The following is a 16,261-nucleotide window of genomic DNA, read 5'->3' on the forward strand; positions in this document are numbered from 1 at the left end:
TTTTTAATAACCAAGCCTAAAGTTTTCCTTTGTTTTCTTTTTTGCTATTTTTTTTGGGTGGGGTCCTTCTTTGTGTTATGTGGGGCCTTCAGTAATCCTAATATCCTTACTAATGTACATGCGGGCCATGTTAGGATTTAGATTAAGTCAGTGCACAGTGGGGTCAAATGGTCTAGCAGAGACACTCAAAGCTCATCATATAAACCACACCAAACCAAACCAATGCTAGAGCTTGGTAAATAGGCAAGCATAATGAGGTAGCCGTGCTGGTGCAAATGGTAGCAGCTCCATCTTCCAGGCAGTAACCACCACTAACCACCACCACACCACCACTTCTCACTCTCTCGGTAGGCAGCGCCTGCACCAGGGCAGAATAGAAAAATCAGCACATCACTCACCTTTACCACAAAGTTAATTATGCTTCTCGCATGCTGCATCTGCAGCCAGACAGCAGATTACGGGCAGCAGAAACCAGGAATAATCACACACCAGGTGGCACGAGTTCAGCATCACCATTCAGGCATTCACCCTTGCTTATTGCAGTTCAGAGCCTGGGCGGCACTGCTCGCCCACGCTGTTGCCTTGTCTCCTCCGCAGCTGCTTTGGATTCCATAACCTGCGTAGGTAGGTGCATAGGCCACACGTGTAACTTTTGCTGCGTGAATCGATCTGCCATAACCTGCATTTGTATATATGCAAGTAGCTGAGAATCTCTGCATGCACCCGACCCATGGATGGATGGAGCCACGCCGGGCAGCAACAACTTGCAGCTCAAAGCGTCCGATCTCATCGATCTCACCCTTCCTTGTTCCTGCACAGAAAAGATAGTCTAATCCATCGCCTTTGCAAAGCAGCATCCATCACGGAAAAGAGGCGTGGTTACCGATCGTGCCTACGAAAGGCCTCTTTGTTTGTTTGGTTCTTCGCACGGCCTGTTGGTTGAGCACTTACCCGTTTGGCCCTCTCCGCTAGCATTGTTTACCGTGGATGTCAGGGATTATTTAGGGATCTAGGATCTTTCATCACATGTTGACTACAGTAGTCTCAGTAGTTTTTCCTAACATCTGCAGCTTTGTATATTTCTTAGGGGTTTGAATATGCATATATGGACAACTTAGTCCTGCAGTGCTTGTCTAGGAATCCTATTCTGCGCTCTAAAAATGCTATAAAACTCACGGGCACGTCCAGAACTGTTTGCTTCTGGCTCTTTTGTTGTCCTCCACTTTGTATTGACCTGCTAATTTTTTTTTTCCAATCAGCTATATTGTTCTTGTAGTCTTTCAAGGTTACATATATAATGTCAGGCATAGAAGTGGCTGTCAACATTTATTTATTTAATATCAATGGAGATCTTCTGCCTTTATAATACTGTTGGGTGGAGGACATTTTTCTTGAGTCCGAAATACCGAAATCGATACATACCATCCTAACTACCCAAAATAAATTGGTATGCCCCTAGAAACGCAAACAGGTGAATGAAATGCTTCCCTAATGGCATCCAAAATAAGTACGCGAGCTACGGTATTAATTTGCCGCATCAATTCAATAGAAAATGACTGCTTACTTGACATGAATGATTAGATGGCCATAATTGCCAGGACCCATGCATCTGCTGCGTGACTGACTGCTCCAATGCTGTGTAATGGACTTCGATTCAGTTGAGACACTGGAAGCTTTTTCAGATCAAGTGCTGCTCGCCTGCAAGAACCATCAGTCGCATGCAGATCGCACGAGCAGTGCGTGCTTAATATGCTGAAATCTAACCTACACAAATTCAGGTTGATTTGATAAAAAGTAGTATTGCGTGTTGTGGTGCAGCATCAACTACAAGAAACATTTCTTAGACTTATGTAGAACAAGAAAAGCAAGTACCATTGGTTAAGTGGTATAATAAAAAACATTAAAATGACATGACCCATTTATAATCTTATAATAAATATATGTCTTTGGCAAAATTTAGATATGGCCTACTTTATGTACTATTACTGCAATAACTTGCGAGATGAATATGCATATCTTAGCTCAATGATTTTCGTTGACCCATAAGCAGAATTCTTACTTCCACACTTGTTCAACTGAAAGAACTTCAGGTGGTATTAGGAACTATATAGACCAAGACCTTTAAACAAATAGTAGCCTCTCAAAAATATGGAAGACTGGCTAGGTTCTCCACTTACCTTTTTTAGAGCCTAATGCAGATTGAAGGCCTGCAGACTTGCACGGGAAATTCCCCTAGCCCATATACTTTAAATCCTTCAACAAGAAGTCAAGAGAAAGGTGCTACACTACACTACACATAGGTTGCATCATTCCATGGGAACAAAACATACAAAGCTGTCTTTTACACTTAATCATATTACACAAAGATGAACAAGAATTATTGAAAGACAGAATCAATTTGAAACCACCATAATATGTTTTTGTCATTCCTAAAATAAGAACAATGTCAGAAAAGCATCACAAGTAGTCATAAAATTAGTACGCTTCCATTAATATAATGCATATTTTACAATGAAGCAAATATAGAAGAACAAATCATCACACTGCCAAAATGAATTGAACACCAATAAGTTTTAGAATTACAATAAGAATAAAAACAATCATGAAGTTTGGTCGTGGAACTCTTTCTCCCTGAAAAGTGCATTTTTGCACATCTATTCATTAGGTTACTCGTTAGCATCAGATATTATTGCTATAGTAGAAGAAATTGTAAGTTCATAAGTAAGCTCTAAGGAATACCCACATCTGGCTGTTGAAAGATAGATTATTGTGATCCACTAGGACAGGGACCTAACAAAGTAGAAAACAATATCATTTTCCTTATGTTGACAAACAATTGTTACATCATTATACCACATATGAAGGAACATTTATACAAAACACCTATCCCGAGCACACGCAAGGGAACCGTAGACATGCAAGTTTTGTCCCTAATGATGTGGGTTCTTAATATGAAGTCCCAACAGATGTTTTGAATTCTACATTTCCTTAAGCATAGTTTGTAAAAAGAAAATTGCCCCAATGAAATTTCTAACTTCTTTCACATACTAGTAGACTAGTACACGCCTAGGACAAGTATGTCGGTGTACATAATACTGTAATCTTCTAGTCTAGGATGATTGTATTGAGGCCCAATGAGGACTATATATAGAGTACATGAGAGACATATGAGGGGAACCCTAGACTAGAAGATTACAATATTACCCTTGACTATTATACCCTTAACAAAACTCATAAGCATCATCCAAATGAGATTGGACTAATTGAGTGTAAAGTTGATTGATTACACACATCCTTTTATTCTTGTCAAGCTAACATGCCAATAAGCATGTCCCAAGGCCCAAATGTTATTCTTCTATACCACTTTACAAGCATGTTCGCTAAGCCCCTATGTTTCAGTTTCATATTCCAAGAGATTTCATCCTTTAGTATGCTCCAGTAGTGTTTGGTGAGTGGTAGCACACCATGATGAGATTGTTGTATGGCTTCTATGCTACGACACCCTTTCTGCACTCTATGCACAGGTATAGGTCCCAGTATCAGAAAATTAGGCAGCCTAAGCTGTGGGTTAGTGTGTTAGCACTTCGCAGGGCAACAAAGATGCATCCCATATGATGGGATCAGCATACCTCTTAGAATCTGATATAACTTCAAATGTAATGGTAAATAATCACATATCCACCAAAAAAATGATATCAACTCATGCAGCTTTATTTCTTATTTTGTATCAAAACATTAAACAAATAAAGTTGAACAATGAAGATAGATTGTAGTGCCTGATCGATTTGATCAGGTCATGTAGTAACAAGGTTCAAATCGTTCGTTCGTTAGGATGCCTCTGCATACATCATTGCACTTCCACTTGATACCTCGCCGCTACCTTATCCTATTTCCATACTTCTGTCGCTCCATTCCATCCCCGAATTCCCAATGGAACTTGATTCTTTATTTCTGTAACAATTACGTAGAGAGTTGGAGGAGAGATGCAGGGGGTGTTGTTGGTTAAACATACAACTCACAACCCTGATGGACAGTTTAAACATCCCAGGATTTTCGAAGCTCCTCTCATGGCACTAATGACTGCTCCTTCGACACTTGGACTTGCACAGAAATCACCACAAATTGCCAATTTCGTGCTTTTGTCCCAAATACATTTATCATCTCCACCTACAGCAATGGCTGGGAAAGCACCACCCCTACAATTTTACATATTAGGGAATACCAAGGAGGTAAAAATGGTAGTTATTCAAATGCAATTAAAGATGACAACTGTAAAAGGTATGGCTTAAAAACTGACCATCTGTGAGCTTTCATAAAAATTGGTTGTGGAATGCTCAATCCTGTAGCCTGGAATTCCCTGAACAATTCCTCTGCTACCTTAGCAAGTGCATCTGCGGAAGGTTTCCGCGGACCAATAGTATTTATTACCTTGGAAGCATATTCTGTTGTCGAATGCAATACCCAAGATTGTCTGAATATAGACAAAAAATACATTGAACGAAATTATGACACTGAATAATGTATGTGTACAAAAACAAAAAAAGACACGTACCTGTTGGGAGGTACACAAGCACGCCCTGGCTTACTGCTGTCACAGTAGGCCCAACTCAGAGAATCAGAATTGTTGAAAGAGAAACCATGAACTGGTACCTGATAAATGAGAGTTGGGCAGAGAAGTAAACACTTTTGAAGAGGTGGCAGGGTAATAAAGTCAAACTTAATAAATGAGAGTTGCTTATAAGATCATTAGCAAAGGAACAGCTTCATGACCCATAATTATCACGATGGTAAGTTAAATAGACAGCTTGATCCAATAATGCAGCATTGTAACCTGTAGTATTTTTGTAATTACAATACCTGAAGCTCCAACTAATGGCCCATGTGCATAAATTTTTTGTGTTCAATAAGGTTCTATGCATCAAGATGACAAATTGCAGGCACATGTGCCTGAAAATAAGTATGAACTAACTACAACAACAAAATCTTTAGTTCTGAACAAATTGGGGATGCAGGAGCTGTATGAATGGATAAAACTGAAAATTGCACATACCATAGCCAATGGCTCTGAGAATGCTACCATAAGAGCAAAACAGGGTCGAACTGGGATATCTTGAACCATTACAGACAGCCGTGGAAATAATGACAAGTCTGAGGAAACATTGCAAAGCATTTGTCAAAGCATGGAATACAGATGCATCACAGTTGTATACAAGAAGCTGATCCTTAGTCTACCAACAGTAATATGTAACTAAAATGAGCGCAAGTAGTCATCATCACCATTTAAGTGAACTCTTACATTAATAACTAGCTAGATACTATACAGAAGGTGGTAGCTACTTAACAAACAGAAACATAGAAACAAGAAATGAACAGGAGATAAAACAGGACAGGACATTCCATAATTTCATTAAAAGTAATTACTTCTGGCTAAATAACAACTATATTTTGAACCAAAATGGTGATATACATCTTCTATTGGCTTAAGTGACACCCATCTGATTAGTAGAACTTATCAGCAAACAAGAAGTTTGCCTTCCAAATCTAGAGGCCCAGAACTATAATATTGAGTGATATCAAATCTTATTTTATGCTGGTTCACATTATGGAGATGATAAAACAAACCAAGAGGCGGTGGTCTTCCAGTCAACCCAGAAAATCTTGGTGATGCCACATTCTTGTCTGTTGCTACAACATAATCAAAATAACCAAGATCTTTCCCATCCAAGCTAGCTAGTGACCATGAACTCCTATCTTGAAGCCAATCCATCTTACCAACAGTGACACCAAATTTGGCCTCCACACCTAGCACAAGGGGAGTATGCATGGACATCAAGCGTTCGCCCCTCGGTCCAGAAGAAATATTATGGGACTTAAAAAAGTTGGAAGTCTGAACTCTAACCATCCTCTAAACAGAGTGATTTGCATATCGAGTTCATGGCTGGCACTCCCACATACTTCTTAGTTGATCCCTCCTGTAAAGAACGTCCCAAGGGAGCTAACGTTATTTTTAGAGAAAGGTGCCTTGAACTGGTTCAGCATACTCTCCTGCTAATCTACGCAAATCTTTCATCTTGAAAGCAGTCAACACACAATTATTTTGATCATATTAAAAAAAATGAAAGCTCATGAGACATGACACAGCCTAGCTTAAGCACTTCATCTCTCCTCGACATATCAAGGCACGCATAAGAGACATTCCAGATGGACAAGGATATACATGTAAAATTTGACATATCTAAACTATCAGATGCACTGTAGTCATTTCCAGGTTTGGAAAACGAAAATAGTCTAACCTTTAAATGCTTTATTTATCCTCAACTCAGTCTCGAATTCTCATGGTGAATCAACAAACTACCCCAGGACAAGGGTTGGATTACGAAACCGAACCTTCTCGAAGTCAGTGAATTTGCCGGTAGCCAGATCAAAGCATGCGAACGTGGCCTTCCACTCGGCGACGATCCCTCGCGCCTCCCACCCACTTACGACCCGCGCAACCTCGTCGTTGGTCACGGTGAAGTAGGGCGCACCGTGGTCGAAGCGAAGCTCCGTGCCGTCCTCCATCGTCGCCCTGAGTTCAAGTCCATCAATAACCCCCCAAAAACGGGAACCCATCAGTGAGAGGACGGTAATTCCCCCCTGCACCAGCAGCGGGTCAATTTCGTCGAGCACCTCCGCTGCGACATGCGTCCGCCAGCGCCGCGGCCAGAGTCGAAGAGCGTCACGGCCACGCCGCGCGCGGCGAGGAGCGATGCGCTCACGGCGCCCGTAACTGCGGTCGGGAAAGAGGAAAAGCCGGATCGCACGCGTCAATTCGAACGGGATAGTTCAGGAGTGCGGTGGTTCGGGGGGAGGACTGGAGACGGTTGAGATGCTTACTTCCGCCACCGATGACGGCGACATTAGCGGCGACGGCGGCGGAGCTCATGGCTCGACGCTTCCCGACGGCTGGCACCTGGCACCTGGCACCTGGCAGTGAGGCAAGGTTTTTTGTTTTTTGGGATAAGGCTGTGCGGCGAGGTTGAGAGGCGGAGTGGCGCGGTGCGGCGGAGGCGGGACCGCGCGGGAGGTTTGTCTCGACGTGGCTCGTCGCGGACCCTTCGCTTTGATGGGCTCTTCTCGGGCCGGGCTGACCGTGTAACAAACACGGCCCATTACTCGTTTCGTTCTTTTCTTTTTCTTTTTTATTACTCCTTCCTTTTGGTGGTGCCAGAAGAAGAGAACAGAAATGCGATAAGCCACAAGTATACTCACATTAATAGAAGTAACTTCATAAACTCCTGGGATAATTTAATAGAAATGAATAACTGAACTATAACTAATGTTACTGTTGTTAAACACAACAATTAGTAGTTTCACTGTAGTAGTTACTTCAATAAAATTAACTGCACTTTGCACGTATAAAAACCCCCCAAGGCCCCTGTTCCAACACCAGAGGAGACGCGTGACCATTCCAAACCACCACCACTCGCGAGCACAACCATCACCAAGAAGAAATGGCCAACAAGCTCACCGGAGCCCTCGCCATCGTCCTCTTCGTTGCCGTGGCCGCGGCGACGACCATCGTCTCTTCCGCGCACGGTGCTCGCACCCTGGAGACGACGACCGCGGAACGCGTGACCATACCGGCGTCGTTCGTGGCCTCTCCGCCCGCGGTGGACGACGTCGACGTCGACTTCGACGTGCCCCCAGAGGAGGAGGAGGCGGCGGCGGACGGCCCTGCCGCCGCGGGACCCGATGCCTGGGACTGGGACGATAAGACACCGGTGTCTGGGCCGTAGGCGCCACATCTTGCCATATGTACTTCGACCACACCCCGATCGAGTTCGGCGGACATGAATCACGTGCAGTTTTTTATCGAGTTGTGCCAATCTTGTAATAAATGACCTTGGGATAATGTCGAGCACGCTCTATATGAAATAATTTGGTGGTTTTCACCACACGTCATATACGTCTTGCAAACATGGATTTTCTTTCTAAATTGTGTCAAATATGTAAACAGCCTTTCAAATACCATTGAGCACGTGATGATATATATCGTTCTACATACCCAAATGGAATGGGACGTACGTGATACTGGAATACATCTCCCGTAAATATCACTTGATTGACCCCTAATTATGCTCCTGTTTGTTTACCTCTTTTAACATTTTTGTTTGAACTCCCCTATTATGTTGTTAATACATGCCCGGCTAATAAGCTCATTTTTCTCTGTAATCGTACTCTGCCTGCTCTCACTTAACTCGAAATTCATTTCTTCACCCATTATTGTTCACCTATCCAGAACGGCATCTTTGCCGTCTGGACCTTTATAAACATTAATTAAACAGCCTTGTGCTTTGACAACATAAAAAAAAAACACTTGCTTCTTTCGAACTTTCTGAACCCCTTATATATAACTACTAGCTATAGCTAGGCACAACATAGTGCGTGAAGAAACAAAGATGGACAGCGATTTGAGAATGGAAGGGATCAGGAGAGTACGCGCTGGAAAGGTGACGGGTTTGCTTTTCCATCAGGTGTATGTGCTAACGTGGTGGATGACATATACTCCAGAGTCGCGAGTTGTCGCTGTTCCTGTAGCGAACCATCGACTCTTAGATAGTGTTTGGTTGAGTCAAATGTAACGTAATCTGATTACTGAAGGTAACGAATCCCATTACATATATTTGGTTATGGTGGTTTGTAATTAATTGACACTGTAATCGAATCCTTTACCTAAATAATATCTATACAAGCTTGTTACCCCTCCTCCTCCACCGTAATCAGATATAGCACCCACACAGTAATTTGATTACGTTACCAGAGTGCAACCAAACAAAGAGGACAATCACCCATTCCACCGCCAAATACACTGTAATCTGATTCCCTTTACGTTTACATTACCTTAGTACGAACCAAACACTATCTTAGTTCTCACCAACTCTACAATCTGCACTCAGCTGCACTCATGAACGATAGGTGCACCTGAGTGCAAGGGGACGAGCTTAAGATGCTGACAAATTTAGTCTTCGATGGTGATCTGAGGGAGTGCCGAAATAGTCTCCCTTCGTCCTGAAAATGAAATGGGAGTTGATACTGGCATACTGATGATAGCCATAAGTTCACTTTCGCCCAGAATATACTCCCTACGTTTTTCTACAAGACTTATTCTGTTTCCTTAGGGCAACGTTTGACCATGAATTACCCCATTAGTATTTCACTGATGTGATAAGAAATATATTCATAAATCTTTTTAATACGAATCTACTATCATCAATTGTTAGTCAAAGTTGTCCTGACCAAACAAAATAAACACTGTAATTTTACACTGAGGGAGTACCACGCTCTCTATCCTCCTAGCAATGCTATCAACCAGCCACAACACATTGGTGGCGGCGCCACGTTAATTGAAGCAATCGTTTGGTTGGTTATGAAGCTTTGGCACGCCACAACAAATCTGCTTTGGCAGCACTTTTCTCACTGCAGAGTGTGGCGCGGGATTTTTCTGCCAGTGTGGCGAGCCGCAAGTTTGGATTGGCTCGTTGTGACTTACAACCAAGCATGCCCTAATACATTAAATGCTCATAACATTTTAGGTACGCAAGAAACAAACAGCAATAGACTGAATGTTCATCCCATAACTTATCATATTTACTAACAAAGTTGTATTTTCGTGTGCTTGCATTTTGATGCTGAGTTCATATAAAAAGACCCTAACAGCACCACCAGCCAACGACGAACTATTTCCAGCTAGCCATAAACTGACTAACTGCAGCAGGCTACATGAGTCCAGGTATATATCACATCCAGTGGTCGAATAAATGCTCATGACCCAAGGAAACACAAGTATTCGCTTGCATTAACTCACGAATGAAAAGATCATGTTTACCTGCAGGCTGCAGACCATCCTTGTTGCAGAATTGACAACTCTCCTGGAACCCGTAGCAGAACCATGAATGTTGCACATGAACACATTGTGTCATCCATACCTCACATTACTTCACATGGCAAGCAGGTTCCATTGTTCCTGGAAAGCAGCTAGGATACGAAGACGTACCACTGAGGGCAGCATGAAGAAATGAAATGCAACCCTGAAATACATAACACTAGCAGTTTAGCACGTGATACCTTAACCACTACGAACAATAGCTAGCATTCATGACACTGAGCAACTGGTGCAATTATTAAATTGCTTGTCAAGTTGAGGCCGATGGCCAACCCACAATCAATGACTCAGATGGTCAGATAACAGCGCAGCATCTGTGGAGATACTATTAACAGTACTGGGAAGTCAAAGGAAGAGAAGCATTGGGCCCATAGTAAATTTGGCATTAGCTGTAACTGTACAAAATTCAAGTTCTTTCACATAAGTTCTAAACTACCATATGCAACGTCAGGCTAGAAAAATTGAAGATATAATGAAGACAGGAAACCCATAACTTGCCAGAACAATGTATCCAGTCTGGCAAGGCACAATTAAGACTACTGCATCAACTCAACTTTGTCTCAGCTGTTATGTTTGAATCCAATACAATAAGAGTCCTTCAAGATATTTTGGCTTCCGTCCTCTCTGTGTGATGTTAGACATCACTTTGGAGCAAGTATGCAGGTAACAAAAATAAGGTATAGCTCAAAGAGAAAATACTGTAAAACAACCTGTTCCTCAGGAGCAGTTTGATAGTTTGATTCCTGCACGAGCAGCTCAAAGCTTCCATATTGCAACACCAAGCACCGTTTGTCGTAAGCATCTCAAAAGAAGTTGGCCAAGTAACAGCAATCCTTTGGTATTGTAATCAGCAAGATAGTCGACAAGGTGCTGTGTAAAAGCTCATGATAGTAAATTACAGACGAAAGTTCCAGATTGGAGACAGAAGCTACATTTGCAAGTGAAGTTGATTTTACACGTTTACTTGCCTGTTCCATATTTCAATATTTGTATATGTTCCAGTTCCAGACATTACTTTAAATTATCTACAACTGACATATACTACCAAATTATATTATCTTGAACTGATCAAGATTTATTGCACTCTTTAAATGGACAGAACTTACCGTTCTGGAAGGATAATGGATCTGATGCAACTCAAGGTTCAGACTTCAGAGTTCGTGCTTCCTTCGACCATATTACCATTACCATCAGAATGGAGATTGACAACCAATTTAGACACATTCAAATATTAATAGCTGCATAAATCCATGGTCACTGATACTAAGGAAGTTTAAACTTTTTATTCATTTTGAGGATAACATCCCCAAATATCTCACAGCCCTGCCCATGTTTATCCCAGTTTAACAACCTATTATGAAGATCGATTACGAAATCTCTATCTTGATCTGCCTCATCCAGCATCTCGAATAATAACTTTACACACTTTAGCAGATAGGGGCCTGTCTTGGTTCTGAGTTGACTGAGAAAATGCTGACATGTATCTTCACGATCAAGTATCAGTGAGGACATATCCTCAACAACATCAAGCCAGCCAAAGATGAGATATGCACCACCCAAAGCCCATCTATCAGCAGTACCACTGCAGCTGCTCGTGAAACCATCATTGCTTACATGATCATTTGTTTTCATCTGCACTTCATTTGACTTGATAACCTGGCCAGTGATTGCGTAGCGCAGAAGCATGTCGCAATTCTGTTCATTAACACAACTAGATGATACAAGCAAGACTCCTAAAGGAATCAACAGATGCAATAGATTATGGCATGAGGGAAGGAAGTCTGATAGTTTTTCAGCTTGCACTTGAGAAGCAGTTGTGCTACAAAATTTGGAACAGCAATCATCAAATTCTTTAATCAGGGAGCTTACACTATTGGTCTCTGAGTCCGCAGCAGTGGGTAATCGCAGCTTCCTCTTATGATTTACAGTACTACTAGGGTAGCTTGGGTGCTTTTTGTTATTCCTAGCCCAAGAATGTGAGATTTCCAAAATATTATTAGCTAGCATCTGGCACTGATCATCATTAGATGGGCATAAGACCCAAGAAAGGTAAAAGGCTGCCCTCTGAGCAAGATTGACATCACTTATTGAATCAGCAAATGTCTCTTTGGAGATTGTTTCTGATAAATAATCTTGTGAGCCTGCTCGGTGGAAAAGTAAAGCAGTTGCAAAATTGAACCAAACAGGGAAATTTATAATCATGTACCTGCAGAAGTACAGTTACAGCAGGTGCAATTAACTTTTGTCAGACAAAATCCTAAATATCTAGTTTCCTTGTGTATTTAAAAACACATACCAAGCAGAATTATATTTTACCAATCCCTTCAATGGTTGCAGTTGTGAGTTTTTTGGTGAAGAGCATCTGGTTCTTGTGTTGTCCAAATGAACCAAGGAATCGATACAAGAAACTAGGTCCAAAAAGGCTTTACATGATAAGGGTCCAGTTAGTATTGCAAGCAAGTCACTATGCTGGATTGGAAAATAAGCATGTGGAAAGGGGAACTTCTGTCCCAATTCTATGGATATTCCCCATGACATTGGCTTGAGAAGAATGTCTAATGCTGAAGATACTAATGCACTGTGAAGTTCTAGAACAGAACCCAAACCCCTGCACAAAAAAGGGTGAATAAACAGATTTTACAAGAAGCGGTCCTTAAACAAAGAGCCCACATTGTATATCTAAATCAGAAAATATACAGAGCTATGTAAATGTAACATCAGTGTTGTTGGTAAAATATCATTTAGACCTAGAGGAAGCAAGGCTAGAAAAATTGATTAAAATATCAACCCATTTTATTTCAGCAACAGCGGGAGCAGCTAGTGCAAACAGTTAGGATAGATACATAGCTTGGATCCCTAAACACCCTAGGTAGTTTCTTTGGCCTTATAATTTGCTCATGTAATCCTGTCTTGTGTGCGTAATTCCGGCCTGCATTGTAAAACTAAACCCAATTTTCTTATTAATACAAAGATACGCAGGTCTCCTGCGTATTCTCAAAAAATCAGTCCATTTTATTTCTTTCAAGCATGTAAGGTTAACATTAGAATTGAAAGTTAAGTGACAAATATGGAATCAAGCTCCACAGAGATAGTTTGGTAGTGTTCATCATGACATCTGTTTCAAACCAGTCTACTGAGATAAACTTAAACTCATGACCTGCTTGGTTTTGGTTCTCTGCCAAGCTTTGCCACGCCTAAGCTTAGTCATGCAAGGGTTTCTCAGACAACTGTTTGGTGGACTGCCACAATCTTGGCAAACCACAGTTTGTAAGCAGTCCTCAGCTGCTCAGCAGTTTTATTTGTAAGATTAAAGTACTTGTACAAGCAAATTGACAGACACATCAAACTCAGTGCAAACAAGAATATAGAACATTTCATATAAATGTTTGAGGTGTGAACTTACGTTGCTAGAAACCAGAAGTGCAATAATGATCTCATTTCCATAAACATTGTTGGGGAGCAAACCAGGCAAATTATGATGATACGCCATTCCATCCGATTATGTAATTCCTTTCTCAGGCAAAGTAAGGGCCTTCTAATTATTTCCTGGAGCATCGCCGACAGATCATGCTTAATGATTGATGGATCAAGATGCCATAAAAGCAACCTAGCACAAACAGAAGATGTGACAAATCAGTATATTATGTAAAGAAACAGAAAGCAGATTTTCTGAAGTCCACGCAGCAGGAACAAGATGCACATAAGCATAATTAAGATAGCATTGCCTGCCAGTGTACTACAGATTAAAAAAATGGTAGAAAGCTATCCTGGTGAACAAAACCAACAGAAGTTATTATCATGTAAGCACAAAACTTCATTCCAAACTTTCAAGTTTCAAGAGCCCCCTTCGCATTCTATTTTATCTGAAATAACACATTTTCATAGAAAGCAATAGTTTCACATTGGAGACCATGCCAATGTCCTAAATGAATTACATTTGGAATCAGAGGGACTGTTTCCTTGTTCCTACTACCACATTTGCAGCAAAGAAATAGCATGCGTTTAATAGCTGCAACACCAACACAATTTTTACTTAAACCTTCCCTTTATTAGTAGCACACAATGATCCACAATTAATAGCTGCAAGTATACTACATACCTCAGTGGGATTGAGTTATCACTAGGAGGGACATGATTGGAAGGATGGTCTATTAACTCTGCAGCAATGGCTCCCATATCATATACGCTTTCTCCCACTTCCTTATAATATGGTAACCAGAAAAGACATTGGCAGTGAGGGGATAACACCGCTGTTTTCGCAGCAGCATACAACAGATCATAAGAATGCCTTCCAGCTGCATTGGAGAAACATAAGTGACAGCATTAAGACAAAACAGATAATAAACCTACTGGTCAGAACATAGCATTAAGACAAAGCTGATCTGAACTGCAAAACTACTCATAATAGACATTAAGAATGTCACATCATCTTTTAATCGTTCGGTGACCACAGCATTGATGGGCATTTCCAGTAACCCCCAAACAAGCCTAATTGCAACGCATCGGAATAGAACCCGGCAAAAAATCTCACCATCGCAATCCCCCAATTTCTGCACAAGGGCTGCACATGACTGGAGCAGCTCGCGGCAATCCCCTGGCGAAACGGAGCTCCCGACACAGAGCATCTCCTCACCAGCGCCCCCATCGGGCCGGACCACGCGGCACGAGACTGACGCGGAGAGCGCGGAGAGGAGGGTGCGGACCAGGCAGTCGACGCGAGCCCTATTCACCTGCATCCACACACACACGCTTCCATCAGTATTCAGTACGAGTTTAAGCTAAAATGAATAGCGGTGGCAATCGAGTTGGGAACCCGACGAGGAGGTTCCCTTGCCTCTAGCGGGTCGAAGCACATGAGCGAGAGCGAGGCGTCCAGAACCCGGGTTCCAGATGAGGCGCCGCCCCTGTCGCCGTTGGGGTTGAGGACGGAGGCGAGGGATGAGATGGAGGACGAGAGGGTGTCCCCGGCGGAGGAGGCACCCCCGCCGGCGGGAGGCCGGGAGAGGCGCGCCGCGAGCTCGGCCAGCACCCGGGTGAGGTCTTCGAGGGGAGGCGCCATTTTCGCGGAGCGGCGGGAGGGAAAGGGAACGGTGGCCGCCGTGAGAACGGAAAAAGGGAATCCAGCGTGCTGCGCCTGTGGGTACGACTGAAATTGGGTAATGGGCTGAAACAAATCGGCGACCTGGATTGAGGCCCATGAATCGGGCCCAATACAATTCTGCGAGCAAGTCTCATTGATGGCTCAGCATTTTACTAGCGAAATGTCTGGCAAGCATTGCTCCAGAGTCTGGCCCGGCCCCAAGGAAGAGACGTTGCGACCGATGCGCCGATAAAACCCCAGCGAGCGTTTGGGCCTAGGCGACACAGCTAGATGTGGTTTTCACCACAGATTTTTTTTATTTTTATATTTTTTTTCGATTTTGCAGAAATATATAGTCGGACGAAAAAATTGCAAATCTAGGCTATTGCCCGCCGGCTGGACCGGCGATAAGGCCGTACCGCCGCCTCAGCCGGCGGTAAGGCGTCGATCCCGCCAGCGCATGTCATTACCGTCGGCTGGGCCGGCGATAAGTCCCTACCGCCGCTTGGGACGGCGGTAAGGATCTGGCCTCCTGCACCGCCACGGTACGACTAGCGCGCGGGCAGTAAGGGTGCTTACCGCCTTGCCGCCACCGGCCCTATAAACCTCCCCCCCTAGCCAGGCCTCAGGCCACCCGGAACGCAGCCCAGTTCAGGCGGATTGGAACGGCCCAGAACGGAGTCAGGCCTCAATAAAAATTACAGTTCGGTTGGCCTAGCTCGAATCCAAACCTAGGCCGGCTCGGTTTCACTCCTTCACTCCAAGGCTCGGAAGCAATCCCCACCTCCAACCCTCTTGAACGAATCCTCGGCCAATGACGCACGCCGCGCTGCGCAGGCGCGACGGGGCACGACTCGCGGTGGCGCTGCGAGCGCAGCAGCGGTCGGCGCGGGAGGTGTCCCACCTGGTGTCCTCCGCGCGGGACCTCTCCCACCGCGCGACGCTTGACAACGAGTTCGAAGAGGCCACGCTCGCCGACGCCTTCGCGGCCGCCACGGCCGCTCGCTGTAGGCGGTGGAGCCGAACTCCACGGGCGCACCGAGCACCGACCGGGGCTCCCGCAGCTGCACGGGCGGCAGTGTCACGGCGTTCGCGGACGCGGACGCCCGGGCCTTCTTCTTGCGCGCGCCGTGCTTCTTGGGCTCGACGTGGGACTTGATCCGCAGGACGCGCTCCTCGAAGTCGTCGTCCGCGGTGGCCGTCGTGGTGGTGGTCGAGCCCTCCTGGTCGGCCGCTGCTTCTGCGGTGTCCTCGCC

At 43.8% G+C, this 16,261-nt stretch overlaps 2 protein-coding genes across 4 annotated transcripts; both read right to left on the reverse strand.

Annotated features, from left to right (window-relative positions):
- Positions 1–3,690: 3,690 nt before the first annotated feature.
- Positions 3,691–7,033, reverse strand: LOC101765788 (renalase). Its single transcript, XM_004981457.4, has 9 exons — positions 6,877–7,033; positions 6,670–6,769; positions 6,388–6,568; positions 5,900–5,972; positions 5,623–5,802; positions 5,051–5,148; positions 4,553–4,650; positions 4,298–4,471; positions 3,691–4,196 (listed from the first exon to the last, which is right to left on the reverse strand). Exons 1-9 carry the CDS (start codon positions 6,923–6,925, stop codon positions 4,016–4,018), a joined length of 1,134 nt encoding a protein of 377 aa, XP_004981514.1. The 5' UTR covers positions 6,926–7,033; the 3' UTR covers positions 3,691–4,015.
- Positions 7,034–8,604: 1,571 nt separating this feature from the next.
- Positions 8,605–15,300, reverse strand: LOC101767868. Of its 3 annotated transcripts, XM_022823420.1 has the most exons (9): positions 14,760–15,300; positions 14,457–14,655; positions 14,025–14,220; positions 13,329–13,532; positions 12,222–12,533; positions 11,032–12,131; positions 10,636–10,795; positions 9,869–10,070; positions 8,605–9,051 (listed from the first exon to the last, which is right to left on the reverse strand). In XM_022823420.1, the coding sequence occupies exons 1-6, from the start codon at positions 14,982–14,984 to the stop codon at positions 11,189–11,191; spliced, it is 2,079 nt and encodes a 692-aa protein (XP_022679155.1). In that variant the 5' UTR covers positions 14,985–15,300; the 3' UTR covers positions 8,605–9,051; positions 9,869–10,070; positions 10,636–10,795; positions 11,032–11,188. The 3 variants fall into 3 exon arrangements, with proteins under 3 accessions (XP_022679155.1, XP_004986205.1, XP_022679156.1); XM_004986148.3 differs by having other exon boundaries at positions 9,869–10,795; XM_022823421.1 differs by lacking the exon at positions 8,605–9,051 and adding an exon at positions 9,077–9,545 and having other exon boundaries at positions 9,869–10,795.
- Positions 15,301–16,261: the final 961 nt, after the last annotated feature.

Source organism: Setaria italica, chromosome IX (assembly GCF_000263155.2).
Source record: "Setaria italica strain Yugu1 chromosome IX, Setaria_italica_v2.0, whole genome shotgun sequence".
Classification (NCBI taxonomy): domain Eukaryota; kingdom Viridiplantae; phylum Streptophyta; class Magnoliopsida; order Poales; family Poaceae; genus Setaria; species Setaria italica.